The sequence below is a fragment of the Taudactylus pleione genome, unplaced genomic scaffold (assembly GCF_031769625.1).
Source record: "Taudactylus pleione unplaced genomic scaffold, aTauple2 ptg000201l, whole genome shotgun sequence".
NCBI classification, from domain to species: domain Eukaryota; kingdom Metazoa; phylum Chordata; class Amphibia; order Anura; family Myobatrachidae; genus Taudactylus; species Taudactylus pleione.
The window spans coordinates 19604570-19619644 of NW_028284603.1; the positions used below are offsets into that span (position 1 = coordinate 19604570).

Genomic DNA, 15075 nt, shown 5'->3' on the forward strand with positions numbered 1-15075 from the left:
GCATAGAGAAAATAAACGATTTTAAGAAGCAAGTACACATTTCATAAACTTCAGAGATTGTTCTCAGTTTAATCTATTTCACAATGTATTACTTTATTTTCCCGGTTTAAAATCGCTCCTACACGATGTCTTATGACGTTGCATACCTCTGTATTTCAGGGCCTACCCTAAGCGGTTACCTGGATGCGGTGGGTAGGCCCATAACCTGGGCCAGGATTATGCTAAAACCTCTATTTATTGCTAAATTTTATTGCAAAATGTATTGTATATAATTAGTAATGTTGGAGTTGTGCACTTGTAACATTTCTTTTTGTGTCTGCAACAATAGTCTTCACAGGTAGCACCTCCCATTATATATAGTCAGGGTGTGCAGCCTAAGGACTTTTTTCACCTACTTGGATAAAGAACCTTGGAGGGGGTGGAGCTTATGTAAAAGGGGCAGAGTTTCATGATCTTTATAAGGCTACATACAGCTGAATTCCCCAGATGATGAATGTGCAGTGCCAGTAATATATAGCACATAGCACAACCTGAATAGGGCAGCCAAGAAACAAAGGGTAAGAAAATAAAACCACTTATTCAAAAATCCATATTAGAAATGTTAAGTCATATGGCAGGATAGAAGTCTTAATATAGCATTATAGAAGGCTTAAATAATTGGGGATCCTACTTACCCCTAACATTTAATCCATAATTTCCTGGAATTGTATTCCTCTCTTGCATAGTTCTCTCTCTTATGCTATCTGATTGGATAATGCAAGAGGTTTCGTGGATGGGGCATAAAGCTGCTTTAAAAATGGTCATATTACCTAAAACACTATATTTATTTAGAACCATCCCCATACTAGTTCCTAATTATTTATTAAATAAATTCGACACCACTTTCCTCCGATATATATTTGGAAAGGTAAAAAGCCTAGACTAGCCAGACGTACGATGTCACTCTTAAAATCTGATGGTGGTCTTGCTTTTCCAGATCTATATTATCATCAGCTAGCGAGCCTACTATCTCAACTAGGAGAGTGGTTTGTACTTGATGAACCCAAAGCGTGGGCCCTCCTGAAACAAGGACTGATATTTCCTTTCCCCTTGACTGACATTTTGTGGCTACCATCCACTGCCAAACCCTACTCGATTACCCATTCAAAGGTGATACAGGCATCCTGTAAAGCATGGATAGAATGCTCTCATCTCAGATGATGTATCTCTGCCTTTCATTGACCGGCCTAGAACAATTAATACCTGACCTGTCCTTTCAATCTTGAATGGTTCAGGGAATATCTTCTCTGAGAGAGGTTACATTGGAAGGCTTACTAGTTTCGTATTCTCAACTTCAAACTCAATATTCCTTGTTTCATAAAGGCTTTTACAAATTTCTTCAATAGCGACATTGGTTGTATAGTATTACACAAAGCCCTCATAAGGTCTGTCTCTATATTGCCCCGTAATATACAGGAAAAGCTTTTTTTAAAGCTGGTAGTAAAGGTGGCATAACATGGTGGTATTCCCTGTTGATACACCCCCAGAAACCTGTAATACTTTCTTCCTTAACAAAATGGGAGGCAGACCTCTCTTGCTCTTTCTCTGATGATTGGCCTGGTGTGTTCCAGACTTGTTTTAGTTTATCTAAGTGCATCTCTCACAATGAACACTTTTTCAAACTCCTTCATTGTTTATATCTAACCCCGGCCCTGTTGCACATCATACAGCCCTCAAATTCCAATCTTTGCTGGCGTAAGTGTGGCCATGTAGGGTCCCTCTTACTTATTTTCTGGTCCTGCCCCATAATCTCTGCTCTATGAGAATCGGTCTTTGCTCTCATCTCGACAGTTATCCATACCCCCATCACCATGTGCCCAGTTACAGCTATGCTGCTTGTCTCTCCTGGGGCTATTACTCCTAACGATAGCTATTTAATGGGTCATATTCTTATTTCTACTTAACTTTTACTAACCCGCCATTGGCGCACGCCATATGTACCCACCATAGACGCTGTTGAGATGAGTGTGCAATCCCACTATGAGTTTGAAGTAGCTGGAGTTCCGTATTCATCCTCAGCTTCCAAACCCCATATTCGTAGGTTTGGCTTGAGTGAGAACTGCTCGTCTAAACGCGTATGAAACTTCCCTCTTATTTCTGGGTTTTCCACCTTAAAATTAACCTTGTCCAGCTCTATTGAATTTATTAGAATATCTTTGACTGTTACTGTTAATTTGTTTCTCTATTAGTGTGGATACGTATGTATTTGTCAACTTTGGAGAATGTTAAATTTGGAGTCTGTTTTGTTTTATTTTATAATGTATTCAGATGGTTTATTTAATATTTCTGTGTGCTCACTTTTGTCCTAATCCCCTTCCCCCTTTTGTCTTTTTACTCTGTCCAATTCTGTTCTTTATGTTTTAAATTAAAAAAAAATAATTTGAAAAAAAAACAAAAACAGTTAAGTCACAGACGAAAATGTTAAGTGTACAGCGACAGTTCTGCCATATCTGCTTCATACCTGGAAGAGCTGGCGGTGTGTGCGGTGTGATGATCAGGCTGTGTAATGATGACAGAGGTGATTCATGTTCCTTTGCCAAGTGCTGGTTCCCATTAATGGAAAAATGTCCCATTTGAAAAAATATCTCCATACACCTATTTTATACATGCGGCTCATAAAAGTTCCTGTCCCCACCAATTATACAATAAGTAGTACCCCAAATACCCACAGTTACCTGCTTCTTGCCCGCACTCACGCATACCCTGGCTTAGTGATCCCTCCTCACAGTGTCCCCGAGAGCTAGAACCCCAGAGCTGATAGCAAGAAAAATAGTAATTATTGTATTATATATGCCTTTGGCCAATCTGCCCCGGTTGGGATGACTTCTCATTGTTTGCTATAGCCCATAATAAATACGCATACCTGCTTAGAGACACACACACGACTTTCGGATTAAACCCTGTTTAGAATATGAAGGGGAGAGGGAGTGCCAGTGTCTTATTTTGCTAGAGGCGCTCGGACCCTTAGATACACCCATGATGAGTTGCACACATTATGCGGCCGCACCACCGCTATCCATCTGCTTGTTTAAATAGAGTGTACTTGCAGCAACCTCATACCTGGTGCAAGAGAGATGTCTGAAATCGGAAAGATCACAGCTACATGATGTTTTTCACAGTGGGGCGATTATCGGTAAACTGCACATGCCGTAGTCGTTCTCAGTGCCCTTATACTCTTAGTGTGATTGACAGTCAGGGAGCATTTGGGGCAGGTAACAGGGAGTGGCAATCAAAGTGTGCAGGAATGTTACAACCTTTTCGGGGGCGTGTCACATGCGTCTGTGATCCCAGGTCAGTATCTCAAATATCAGCAAGTATACCTCTGACACGTCTCGCTTCCGTTTTGGAGACTTTATCAAAAAGAGTTTCTCTTTGATAAAGCCTCCAAAACGGAAGCGAAACACGTCAGTGCCTGTCTGCTTGCTGATATTTGAGATGCTCACCTGGGGTGTGATCAAGAACTACAGAGTGACCCGATTCAATTGGAGCCGCGGCCACTAAGCGGACGGAGGGGTTTGCGGAGTACTGCATTCCATAGCGGCATATGGGGCTGTCACAGGCTGAAGGATATGTTGCCCTTATAAACCACTTTTACAGCCAAGCGTGGATTTAGAGTTCAAAGCTGGGTACCCTGTTCTAGTCCTTTATAAGAACACCGCAGTCGGACTTAGATGTGTCTGGATGCGGCTCCTATTAATACAAACCCGGAGGTCCACATTTAACATCCAGGAGTCACTTGGTGAGATACCAATAGGATTGACTGTTATAACAAACATTGGGGGTCATTCAGACCCACTCACAAGCGGCAGTACGCTCGCAAGTGGGTCGATGGTCCCCACTGCCACTGCGCATGCGCGAGACCCGGACTGCGACAGCCAAGCTGTCGCTCCGGGTCTCGCACCAAAGGGGGCGTGCTGTCGATGGTGACTGACAGCACGCCCCCTTTGGTGGGCGTGCCGGGGGCGTGGCGGCCAGACGGAGGCGTTCCCATGGGAACGCCTACCGTCTGAAGCCGGCCCCACTGACATCACTAGTGATGTCAGTGGGAGTGATTTTGGCTCTGATAGAGCCAAAATCACTCCAGGGCTTGTGGCTGGGAAACCCTACCGCAGGGTTTCCGTCGCCCACAGCTATACGAGCGTCCAGGAGGACGCTCCATTTTAATGGAGGAGGGCCCTGATTCAGAGCGAGCGCTCTGGTCAGAGCGAGCGGCTCTGAATCAGGGCCATTGTTTCCTTGTGGACACATGAAATTGAACTTATGTCATAATAAGATACTATATCTTGGCTAATTGGGATCCATCCTTATAAGAATGAGATTCAGTTAACATCTATATATTGGTTCTGCCATGCACAGTACTGTACATGTGTAGTTAATAAATATAATTAATTAGCGCAACACCATATTTTAATTTATATTGATTAATTTTTCTTTTGTATGCGCTTATACAGGCTCATATGTGTATGCAGCTTGGTTATATAAATAAATATATATATATATATATATAAATTATTTATTATTAGAGCCCAGTTTAATGTTTGTTTGCTAACCTGTAAGATGGGGCAGGTTTCATAGACTTTGGGCCTGATTCAATACGGATTGCAACAGCGTATGCAGATCGGCCGATGGTGCGTACTGCGTATGCATCTCAGTGCGCATGTGTGCGGTAGCATTGTGATCGCTCTGTGATCACGTGCGCAGATACAAAGCCATTGCAGAGTGAGTGACGGGAGGTCAGCGTTTGGGGGGTGGTGACGAGGGAGTGGTCGGGGAAACGCAGGCGTGCCTGTCCGTATGAACACCGTTGCATGGGCGTCCATAAATGGACCACTGTGACGGCATACGCAGCCTGTGTACTCGCTGTGTGTGACGAAGTTAGCAATCTCTGAATAAGCTCAGACCTGCTGTAATTGTGCGTGAGGGGCCGATGTTACCAATATATTATGTTTTTTTTGGCTGCAATTACATTTTTGCCCCAATCTCTTTCCAGATGTGGCAGCTCACCAGTTTATCGCTCACGGGAAATGGCAGCACGTGCTCTTGTTCCGTTTCTTATGGTTCATGACATTACTCAGACTGCAGTGGATTTATTAAGGAACCTACCAGATTCCAGCAGCCATCTTGTATGGCAGAACCATGTCCACGGAACGCTTTTACAAGTAGGTAACCATTCATTAGTCAATGTGTGTCACGCTAGCTGCAAAACATTTCAGTTGCCATCAACTTACCTGTTAGCAGAGGCTGGCGGCTGAGGTTGTGTGGTTGGTGAATAATCCTGGCAACAGTATTCTTAATGCACGGCAGTGGGGTGGTCTTTACATATACGAAGACTTATTAGAGGGGAGTTACAGTAGTCAAATCGGGAGACAGTGAGGGCGCAAAGAAAGATCTTAGTGTTTAGTGTCCGAATTGGCTTATTTTATAAAGTCAGTCGAAGTGGCAGGATGTGGCCAGTAATAAGTGGTTGGAAAGAGAGGTGGTGTTGGCACATGCCAGTTCTGTTCTACATATGTGTAATATCCTGTGTAAGATGATGGTGCGGCAAGCTGCGGGATACAGTCAAAATACCGACGGCCAGGAAGCCGTCTGACTAAATCCCGACGCGGGACTAAAGACAGGCGTTGAAATCCCGACGCCCGTCTATATCCCGACGCCGGAATCTAGACAGACGGCTTCCCGAACGAAGGTAAGCGGGACAGTGTTAGCGCTTAGCCGCGGGGGGGGGGGCGGGGTGGTGGTTAGGTTTAGAGAGCCCTTAGGGTTAGGCACCACCCCGGGAGGTTTAGGTGGAGGGGAGGGGGGGGTTAGGTTTAGGCACCCCTGGGGAGAGGTTAGGGTTAGGCACCAGCCCGGGAAGGTTAGGTTTAGGGTGCGGGGAGTGGGGGTTAGGGTTAGGCACCACTAAGGGAGGGTTAGGGTACTTACCAGCCCCAGTTGTGATCTTCAGCATTCGGTCTTTCCGCGTCGGGATTTAGTCAGGCGGCTTCCCGGCCCCATGCTGCAATGGTAGCTAAAATGTAGAAATCCAGGATGGTAAGGCAAGAGTAAGCTGGGGAGTAGAGCGATCAATCTGAGTTTTGTCTCTGTAGAAGCAATGGTATTGGAAGCCACAGGAGTTTATCCGCTTGCCCCGGTAGCTTTTGCATTGCCAACATGTCACAGTCAGATATAACCGCATAACTGTTAATTGCTGTCTTACCATTTTACTGCCCGACAGCTTGGCAGATATTCTTGCATGTTAAACATTTCAGAAGTGATTTTATATTGGTCTGTATGTACAGTATGTTCAGTAGTGGTTTTATATTTATTAAAGTTGGTGTGACCTTATTTAATACCAGTTATTTATATAGCACACATATTACACAACACTTTACAGAGAATAGTTCAGTCATTTACATCAGTCACTGCCCCAGTGGAGCTTACAGTCTGTATTCCATTGACATACATACATACATACTGTACTAGGGGAAAATGTGTTTGTAGAAGCCAATTAACCTACCAGAATGTGTTTGGATTGTGGGAGGAAACTGAATTACCAAGAGGAAACCCATGCAAACATGGGAAGGACATACAAACTCCACACTGATAGAGCCCTGGTTGGAATTGACTCCATGACTTTAGAGCTGTGAAGCAGCAATGCTAATCACTCCACCACCGTGCTGCCTATGGCAGGAACTAATAACAGGTAGTACAGAGAATCAAGGAGGCTTGAAAGCACAGTTCCCATAATTAAATACACTGAACATACCTTCTGATGCATTGTCGTAGTAGGATGGTTCCATGTTCCCTTGGTTCATTTCCGCTTCAAGATTAATATCTGTGCACACAGAAAACAAGATGGCAGCCATACAACTTTGCTTTTTAGTCTGTGTTATGACGTCATATGACAGCAAGACATAGGGGCCTATTCATCATCGGAGGCCGTATTGACTCCAATGAAGAAGTATTGAATTTGCTGCGAGGGATACTTAGGTATCCAACTCGCATCAGGCGAAACGTGACACCGGAGCCATTCATTATAGCTCCGGTGAGGGGACAGCTGCTCCGAAAAGCAGTTGTCCCCGTGGTTAGTATCGCAGCTACAGAAGTAGCTGCGTTACTTACCTGCTCCCCGTCGTCCCGGCTACGAATGCGTGACTTCGGGTCACGCATGCGCAAAGCCGCCGAGAAGGTCGTGAGGAGGCGGTGGAGGGATCCCTCTTCGCATCCCCGGAACTTCTTCCCATAGCAAGGAGTGGGGATTCGAAAACAAGCACCGTCTGAAGATTTCGCTTGTTCTCAGTTTTCGGAGTTTGCTGAGTATCATCGGACCCCTGATGATGAATAACCCGCATGGTTCCCGAGCCATTTATCATATGATGATTATGCCCCATAGTTTTTTATATTTGACTACACATAACAGCACAGTGGTGTGTTTAAAACATGAAATGTGGATTTATCTAGTTGACTGTGCACAAAGGAACTTTTGAAATCATCTTTTCATTGCTGTCCTCAAAGCTACAGTGACTGGGGGGACATCTTTCAGCAGGTATTCTAGTAGAAAAGGCGTCTGTCTCCTGCTGTCGGAGCCTTTGGCATTAGACGGGGAGCAAGGGCAGATAAAGGAAAAAATATTAGCATTTCAGTAACAAAAATGGCTCGCAAGAAACAAGGATAGTGTTTTTTTTTTCCTCTTCCCTCGCTGCCCTATTTCTGTCAGTGTTAGTGTTGTGTATACAATTCTCCAGCGTTTTATAATGTATGAAACAAATGCTGCAGTCTTTAGATTGAGTTCTAAGTTGTGTGACTGCTTTGGTTTTATTGCAGCACAGCAGAATAAAGTGGGCCGGTCCTGTTTCCCAACTCCGGAAATAACTCTCCATCCCAAGCCCTAAAAACTCCAGAAACCCGCTTTCCTTCCAAACAGTATAAATTTTAAAATAGCTTTTCCATATGATGGAGCAGTTTATCGTCACCGATCTATTCCTTTCTCCCCAGCCTGCAAATGCCGCCTGCATCTGCAACTGATCTGTAAGAGCAGAGATTCAGTCTACAGATTCTACCGGAACTTCTTTCCCCCAACAGTTCCCTTACAAATTTACAATTATGTTACTTTTATTTGCTAAATTTGAACACATTTTGCTTTTTTTGCAGTTGTTGTTCTTATAATTGGCAGCCTAACTTTAAATTCAATTTAGGCTCTTGCTTTCCTTGTAGCAGGATCATACTGTAATGTGCAAATTCAGTATATGCATGCCAAATGTCTTGGAAAAATATTCTTGTTCTTCTTCAGCTTGGAAAATAATCTGCTGCTGAAGTATCCAGCCACATCCTCTGTACAAGGAAAGGGGCAGAAAACCTAGCAGAGGAATTCTGCCAGTCCCAGAGTGTAACTGCCAGGGGCAAATTCTGATTAGGGACTGCTTAGGCATTGATCACATGATCACACCCCTATAGCGTACACCACCAATACCACGTAGGACTAGATTTCATACACTTCAATGGACATTGGCATGTATGAGCACTTTTCTTACCGGATAACGTCTATTCCAAGCCACTGTGACAATACAAAGGCCTCCTCTTTTCTATATGTCCCTATATACACTGGATGTAACAAATGTCATTATGTATTCTGTATGCTGTATAATGTAGCTTTGCAAGTTCTTGCCATGGTTGCTGCTCCCTGTCACACAAAACTATATGGACATACAGTTCTCATTCTTTGCTTTGGTAATAAAGAGCTAAGAATTACGTAACAAATTTATTAATTTAGGCGATTAGATAAAGCAGCTGCAATTTTATCACAAGCTCTTTATCCAGCTTGGACAGACTCCATTATTACTTCAAGACTATAAAATAAACATCTGCAAATAATGCTGGATACACACTACAGACGATGGATCGGTCCGTAGACCGATCGACCATCTCAGCGACCAGTTTTACCCCTTTTACACTGAAAATGAATTTACTGGGTAATTCATTTTCCCCGGTAATTTGCTAAACAACCCGGGATTTTTCCCTGTGTGAAAGGGTCATCCGGGACTAAATTCCTGGATCTGCGACCCTGGTTTTTTGCAGGGTCGGAGACCCAGGAATTTAGTCCCGGGATGACCCTTTCGCACAGGAAAATATCCCGGGTTGTTTAGCAAATTATTGGGTAAAAGTGAATTACCCAGTAATTTCATTTTCAGTGTGAAAGGGGTATCAGACAGAACATGGCAAAAAACCTGGCATGCATATGCCGGGTAAAAGCCATTTTTCTTGCCATTTCTGTCTGAAAGTGGTATTTGTAAGCTAATACACACTTACTAATCGGCCACTCGATATGTTTGGCCTGCATCATAACTTGGCAGACATTTTAATTTGCCCACCTAGTTGTGATGTCAGTGTCGGCGGTCCCTGCAGCCAATGGGCGGTGGGTCGCCCGTACACACAGCCAGAGGTATCGATATATCTGCAAGATATATCAGCATCGGCTGTGCTGCAGGACTGACCTGATATGTCTGTGAACAATGTTATTCACAGACCTATTGGGTGTACACACCCGCCGATGCACTCGCAATATATTGTTCGTCAATTGAATGAACAATATATCTACAAGTCTGTTCCCAGCTTATGAAGAGATCTTCCTATGCTGGTGTGTTTTGTCATCACAGTTTCCAGTGGCTGGGGTATAAGGTTCCCAGGCTTTGGGATGCACACAATCCAGTATTCAGTTAGCGATTTGGCTATGTTTTTTTTTTTTTTAATCAATATTCCTGTATATATTTCCAGGATTTATGTTCTAAAATGAATTTAGCGTCTCTGTTTTAATTTTAATATGCATTGTAGGTCTTAGATTCTGTTGGTTGCACCACAGGCAAGTTTTTAAAGGTATTTATATTTTGACAATGAAATTCAAGTGTAATATAGCATTATATATTTTTTGCATTTTCTGCTTCTATATAATATTTTATTTGAACCTATTTCTATATATACCTTTCCACTCCGATCCTTTGTCTACATATGTCCGATTTAATGCTGTTTCATTTTAGTTAATGGCTGCAGTATATTGTTTTACAGTGTATGGATTTCCCCTACCCCTTATGGGGCTTTTGTGTGTTATTTTTTGTACCTATAAACATAAAACAGTTTAGAAAATCACCTCAAAATAATAGATTATGAGGAGCACTAATGCGGATAGTTGTTTTTGTGGTATGATTACTTAAGCTAGGTACTCACTGATCGATGTGTACCCAGCCGATATGTCGGCCCGATGGTAATGAACGCTGGAATGATCACTTGTTCCATACTTCGTAACACTGTATGGTGACGCATGCGATATCTTCAGGTTTGATGTGCAGCATCAAACCCCCCTGCCCCTGCGGAGCACGCATATCGTGCATACACAATGCACAATTTGTCCTTCAGAGTTAGCCAAATTGGATCAACATCATCCCATTTTGTACCCAGCTTAACACCCAGAGGCGTAACTAGGGTATTTGGTGCCCTGGGCAAGATGAAAAATGACACCCCCCACCCCCCAACTGTGTGCGCGTGTGCCGAAAATGGGTGTGGTCACTTGAAAATGGAGGCGTGTCAACGTTACATGCCACCGGTTCTTGTCACTCTGGGAAAATTCCTTTTCATACCAGTTTGAATCCCAGGTATGACTGTATTTTAGATTAAGGAGAATACGAAGTAGCTTGATATAGTTAGAATTCACAGGCTTTCACTGTAGTAATCATGCCAATTTCTTCCTCCCACTCCCGCCTCCAAGATTTTGCCCGCACTGCTCCCCACCTTTGGAACTCCCTCCCTCTCCCCATCAGACTCTGCACCTCTCTACAATCATTCAAACGAGCTCTTAAGACCCACTACTTCATTAAAGCCTTCCAGCTCTCATCCTAACTTGCTGCTACATCTTCCTTCCTTCCTGCCTACCCTATCTGTGTCACTCCTGTTTGTCTGCCCCTCCATTTTAGAATGTAAGCTCTTTCGAGCAGGGCCCTTTACTCTCGTGCTTCTCCCTACTGTATTTTCATTTATCTCTTACTCCCCTCTAGGGCAACTAATACTTGGTTACTTATGTAGGTGTAAAGGTCGCTAATATAGCAATGTTTATTCTCCATGTCCGTGTCCTGCATTGTATTGTATTGTAAGTCACTGGTTACTTATTTGTTTATGTACTTAGTAAGGCGCTGCGGAACACTTGTGGCACCATATAAATAAATGATAATAATAATCATAGCAGGTGGCTTAATTGGTAAGGTGACTGACTGCAAAGCATGAGGTGCTAAGTTTGAATCCTAGGTAAGACTATATTTTAGATTAATAAGAATGTGTGTGTAGCGTGATATAGTAAGGGCGCACATCCACTTGCCGATTTCTATGTGCGACTGAGCGATAACGATATCGTTCAATCACACATGAATCGTGCATGAATTGGGCACATTAATATTGGAAACGACCTGCGATTTGCGCGCTCCCGCTGGTCGTTTCCGAAAGCAGTCATCGGACGAACATGCTGTACAACCTGATGATAACGTCAGGTGGAGCATGGTAGGGGATGATTGATGTGCCTACACTGAACGACTGAACGTTCAAGTTTAGGCACAGTACAGACTGTAAAACGACTGCACAATTACAATGTCGTAATCGTGCAGTTGGTTTTTGGTCTGCTAGTGGATGTGCCCCTTAAGAATTCACAGGCTTCCCTTGTAATAGCAGATGGCTCATTGGTAAGCTGTCTGACTGCAAAGCATGAAGTGACAGGTTCGATTCCCAACTATGGGCAATATTCAGTATGGAGTGAAAAGTACGTTATCAGCGATAAATTATCGCCGATGACGTCATTTTCGCCATTTTCAATTATACCCATTTTCAATTTCAAAGATTCTTTGTAAAAAAAAACGTGGGATAAGTTTTCACCACTGTTTAGGTGGCGAAAAAAGGTGCAGAATTGGGGTGTTGGGGTGCAGAATAAAAAAAATATAGCCTGCAGCCTTTGGAATGTCCCCTTAATGTAATCTGTGTAAAAAAAATTGGGGAGAAGAAAAAAAAAATGTTGGGGAACAAACTTAAAAACTAGCGAAATAGCCTCGGGGGGGGGAGGGGTCCCATGTATGCGGCAAGTGTTTTCTAGAATGTGGGTAGTTGCGGAAGGTGGATTTTTAAAGAATTTTAAAAAATCACTTTAGGGACTTAAAATGCTTGCATCCATTTTCATGTACCCCAAATTTGATGGGACTAGTTGTTTAAAAAAAAAAAAAAAGATAAATGCTATTCTTCACCACTTTATGCACCTGCCGCGGCTATTTAAAACCTCCGATTACCTTCAGCAGGCCAAATCGGGGGTACCCACAGTGATCCCCCATGTCAGAACATCTTTTGGAGGGTGACAGACTGATTTCCCCTAAAGTGACAGGAATTTACGATACTACCTTTCCGCCGGATCCTAATTGAATACGGGGATAAGCGGGCACGCGCCCATAACTTTATCCCAGGAAAAACGATGAGGTCGGACTTTTCGCCTCAAATTGAATATGGCCCTTAGACTGTATTTTAGATTAATAAGGATGTGAAGTAGCTTGATTTAGTTCGAATTTACAGTCTCCCTTGTAATAGCAGATGGCTCACTGGTAAGCTGTCTGACTAAAGTGACAGGTTCCATTCCCAACTATAACTGTATTTTGTAATGTGAATATGACTGAAGGGGAGGAGATGCGATCAGATGCAGAGAAGAGATGCTGGGACCCACACAGCAGGAAGCTACATAGCCGAAGGACGTTTCTTCTATAACGGCAACTTCCGAATACACTGCCCTGGCCAGCGGCCTGCGACGTCGCCAAGGGCACGTGCCCTGCTCAACTCCCCTTAGTTACGCCACTAACACCAGACTGGCAAGAGGGGAGATGTATCAAACCTTCGATAGAGATAGCAACCAATCACCTTCCAGCTATCATTTGTCTAGCACAGACTGTAAAATACGAGTAAAGCTGGCCACACACTAGACCAACTTACTTCCAACCAGCCAACTTGTTGATTGGTTGGAATGAAAATCTGGTAACGTATGGGAGTAAATGATGATCAGCAATTTGCTCCTAAATGCCAGAAAACAGATGAAAATGGTCTTCAGACAAGTTTGTTAAATGTTTGATCTAAACAAGTTGTTCAAACAGCAGTTTTTGTTCATTTTCCGGCGTTTGGGAGCAAATTGCTGATTGTGATTTGCTTTCATTCCTTACCAGATTTTCATTCCAACCAATCAACAAGTTGGCTGGTTGGATGTAAGTTGGTCTAGTGTGTGGCCAGCTTTACTGTAGAAGCTGCTTGGTTGCTATTGACTACTTCGCCACTGCTTTTGTTCAGGAAATAGATTTATGAGGAAACCACTGGTAGGACAGCCCCTTGGGTCAATATTTTTACACACTGAGTTTTAGACAATGACACACAACGCAATGACTCAATAGACAGTCATGCCAATTTGTGCTTTGACCCTAAAGATCTTAACACACTCCCTAGCTTTTACCAGTGTTTCCAGGAGGCGAGATGCTTATTTATATAAACAAAGAACTTTTATACTGAGAATTGTTTTGGATGAAAATTTTATGAGGTTGTAAGTAAAACAAGGGTATTTCAAGGTAAGTGGTAACACTATGATGAAACTTTAATTAAATAAAAAAAACTTTAGCAACAACAAACCAGTAAAGAGATGAGTCAATGGTCAGTACTTAAAGTATAATTATCTCATGGTAGAAAGCGATAACATTCCAACAGATAAGTACAACTAAGTATAAGTAAAACTAAATATAACTTTATTAGTTAATTGTAGTACATATACCCAAACATTTCAATTCTTAAGGCGATGCCCAGTATAAATGTACTGAGAGTAGGAGGTAATTAGAATGGATCTACACACATTAAGTGGTGCTTATTACAAAAACACACTGTAGGTGATACCTGACGACCTTTTATCATCATGGTACATGTTTACAAAAATAAATAAATAAAAAAAACCTGCTTTAGATCACTAATCTGGTCGCTGTCAACACATAGCGTTGACCTCTGGCCTTATTACACAAACACGCTGTTCATCAGAGATGTCTGCAACAGTTTATTGCTATGTTACATCTGGGTCACTTTGTGCATTTTTTCCCTGCACTCAGTGAGTTTAAATGTCCTAATTTGCATGGAATTCAGAGTCGCTCTGCAGTCAAGTACTTGCTGAACTACAACTCCCAGCGAAACCTACATCACTGTGAGTAACCGTTACAGGGGCAAGAACACTGATCATGTGTATTACTGTAACATTTGTCTAAAAAAAGCAATACCGGGGCAAAGTAAAGTTCACCTTGATCAACTAGATTATGCCCACATTTCCAGAAAAGCCACAACCACTTTCCAGTAGGTCATTCCTCCTTCAGTGTCTGAAAATCGGGACAGAAGCACTGCCGTCTTTAGTGGTGCCTTATAAATAAACATTGATGATGACGGCTAATGGGGGGAGGGTTATGATATTTCTAAAACTAGAAACAAGGAAACTGGGTCAGTACACAAAAACTGTAATTCACTTGTTCTTGGTGTTTCATTGGATTCAGTATGATTTACCGCTGGCCGCATGGCTGGCGGTTCTAATCCAGACAGCGGGAGCCCGACAGAGGAGGAAATCCTGATCTTCCTTAGGGTAAGTATAACTAACCTAATCCCCCCCCTAACCCTCCCTTAGGGGTGCCTAACCATAACCTCCACCCCAAGTGCCTAACCCTAATCCGCCCCCTAACTACATAAACCTAACCCCCCTTCCCCGCAGCCTAAACCTAAGTCCCCCGGGGGGGTTGCCTAACCCTAACCTACCCCCGGGGGTGCCTAACCCTAACCCCCCCTTCCCCTAGCCTAAACCTAACCTCCTGGGGGGGTGCCTAACCCTAAGACCCTCCCGGGAGCCCCTAACCTAACCCTCACCACCCCCCCTCCCCCCGCAGCTGTCCGTGCCCAGCTTACCTTCGATTGGTAAGCCGGGTGTCGGGCTCCCGGCGTAGGTCTGATGACAGGCGTTGGGATATCGACGCCTGTCAT

At 43.3% G+C, this 15075-nt stretch overlaps 1 protein-coding gene across 1 annotated transcript in view; it reads left to right on the forward strand.

The window, feature by feature from the left end:
* Positions 1-15075, forward strand: part of THADA (THADA armadillo repeat containing) — a 732316-nt gene that overhangs the window by 429223 nt on the left and 288018 nt on the right. The window contains 1 exon segment of the mRNA XM_088477279.1: positions 5030-5198. Within this exon segment, the coding sequence (XP_088333405.1) occupies positions 5030-5198 (169 nt within the window).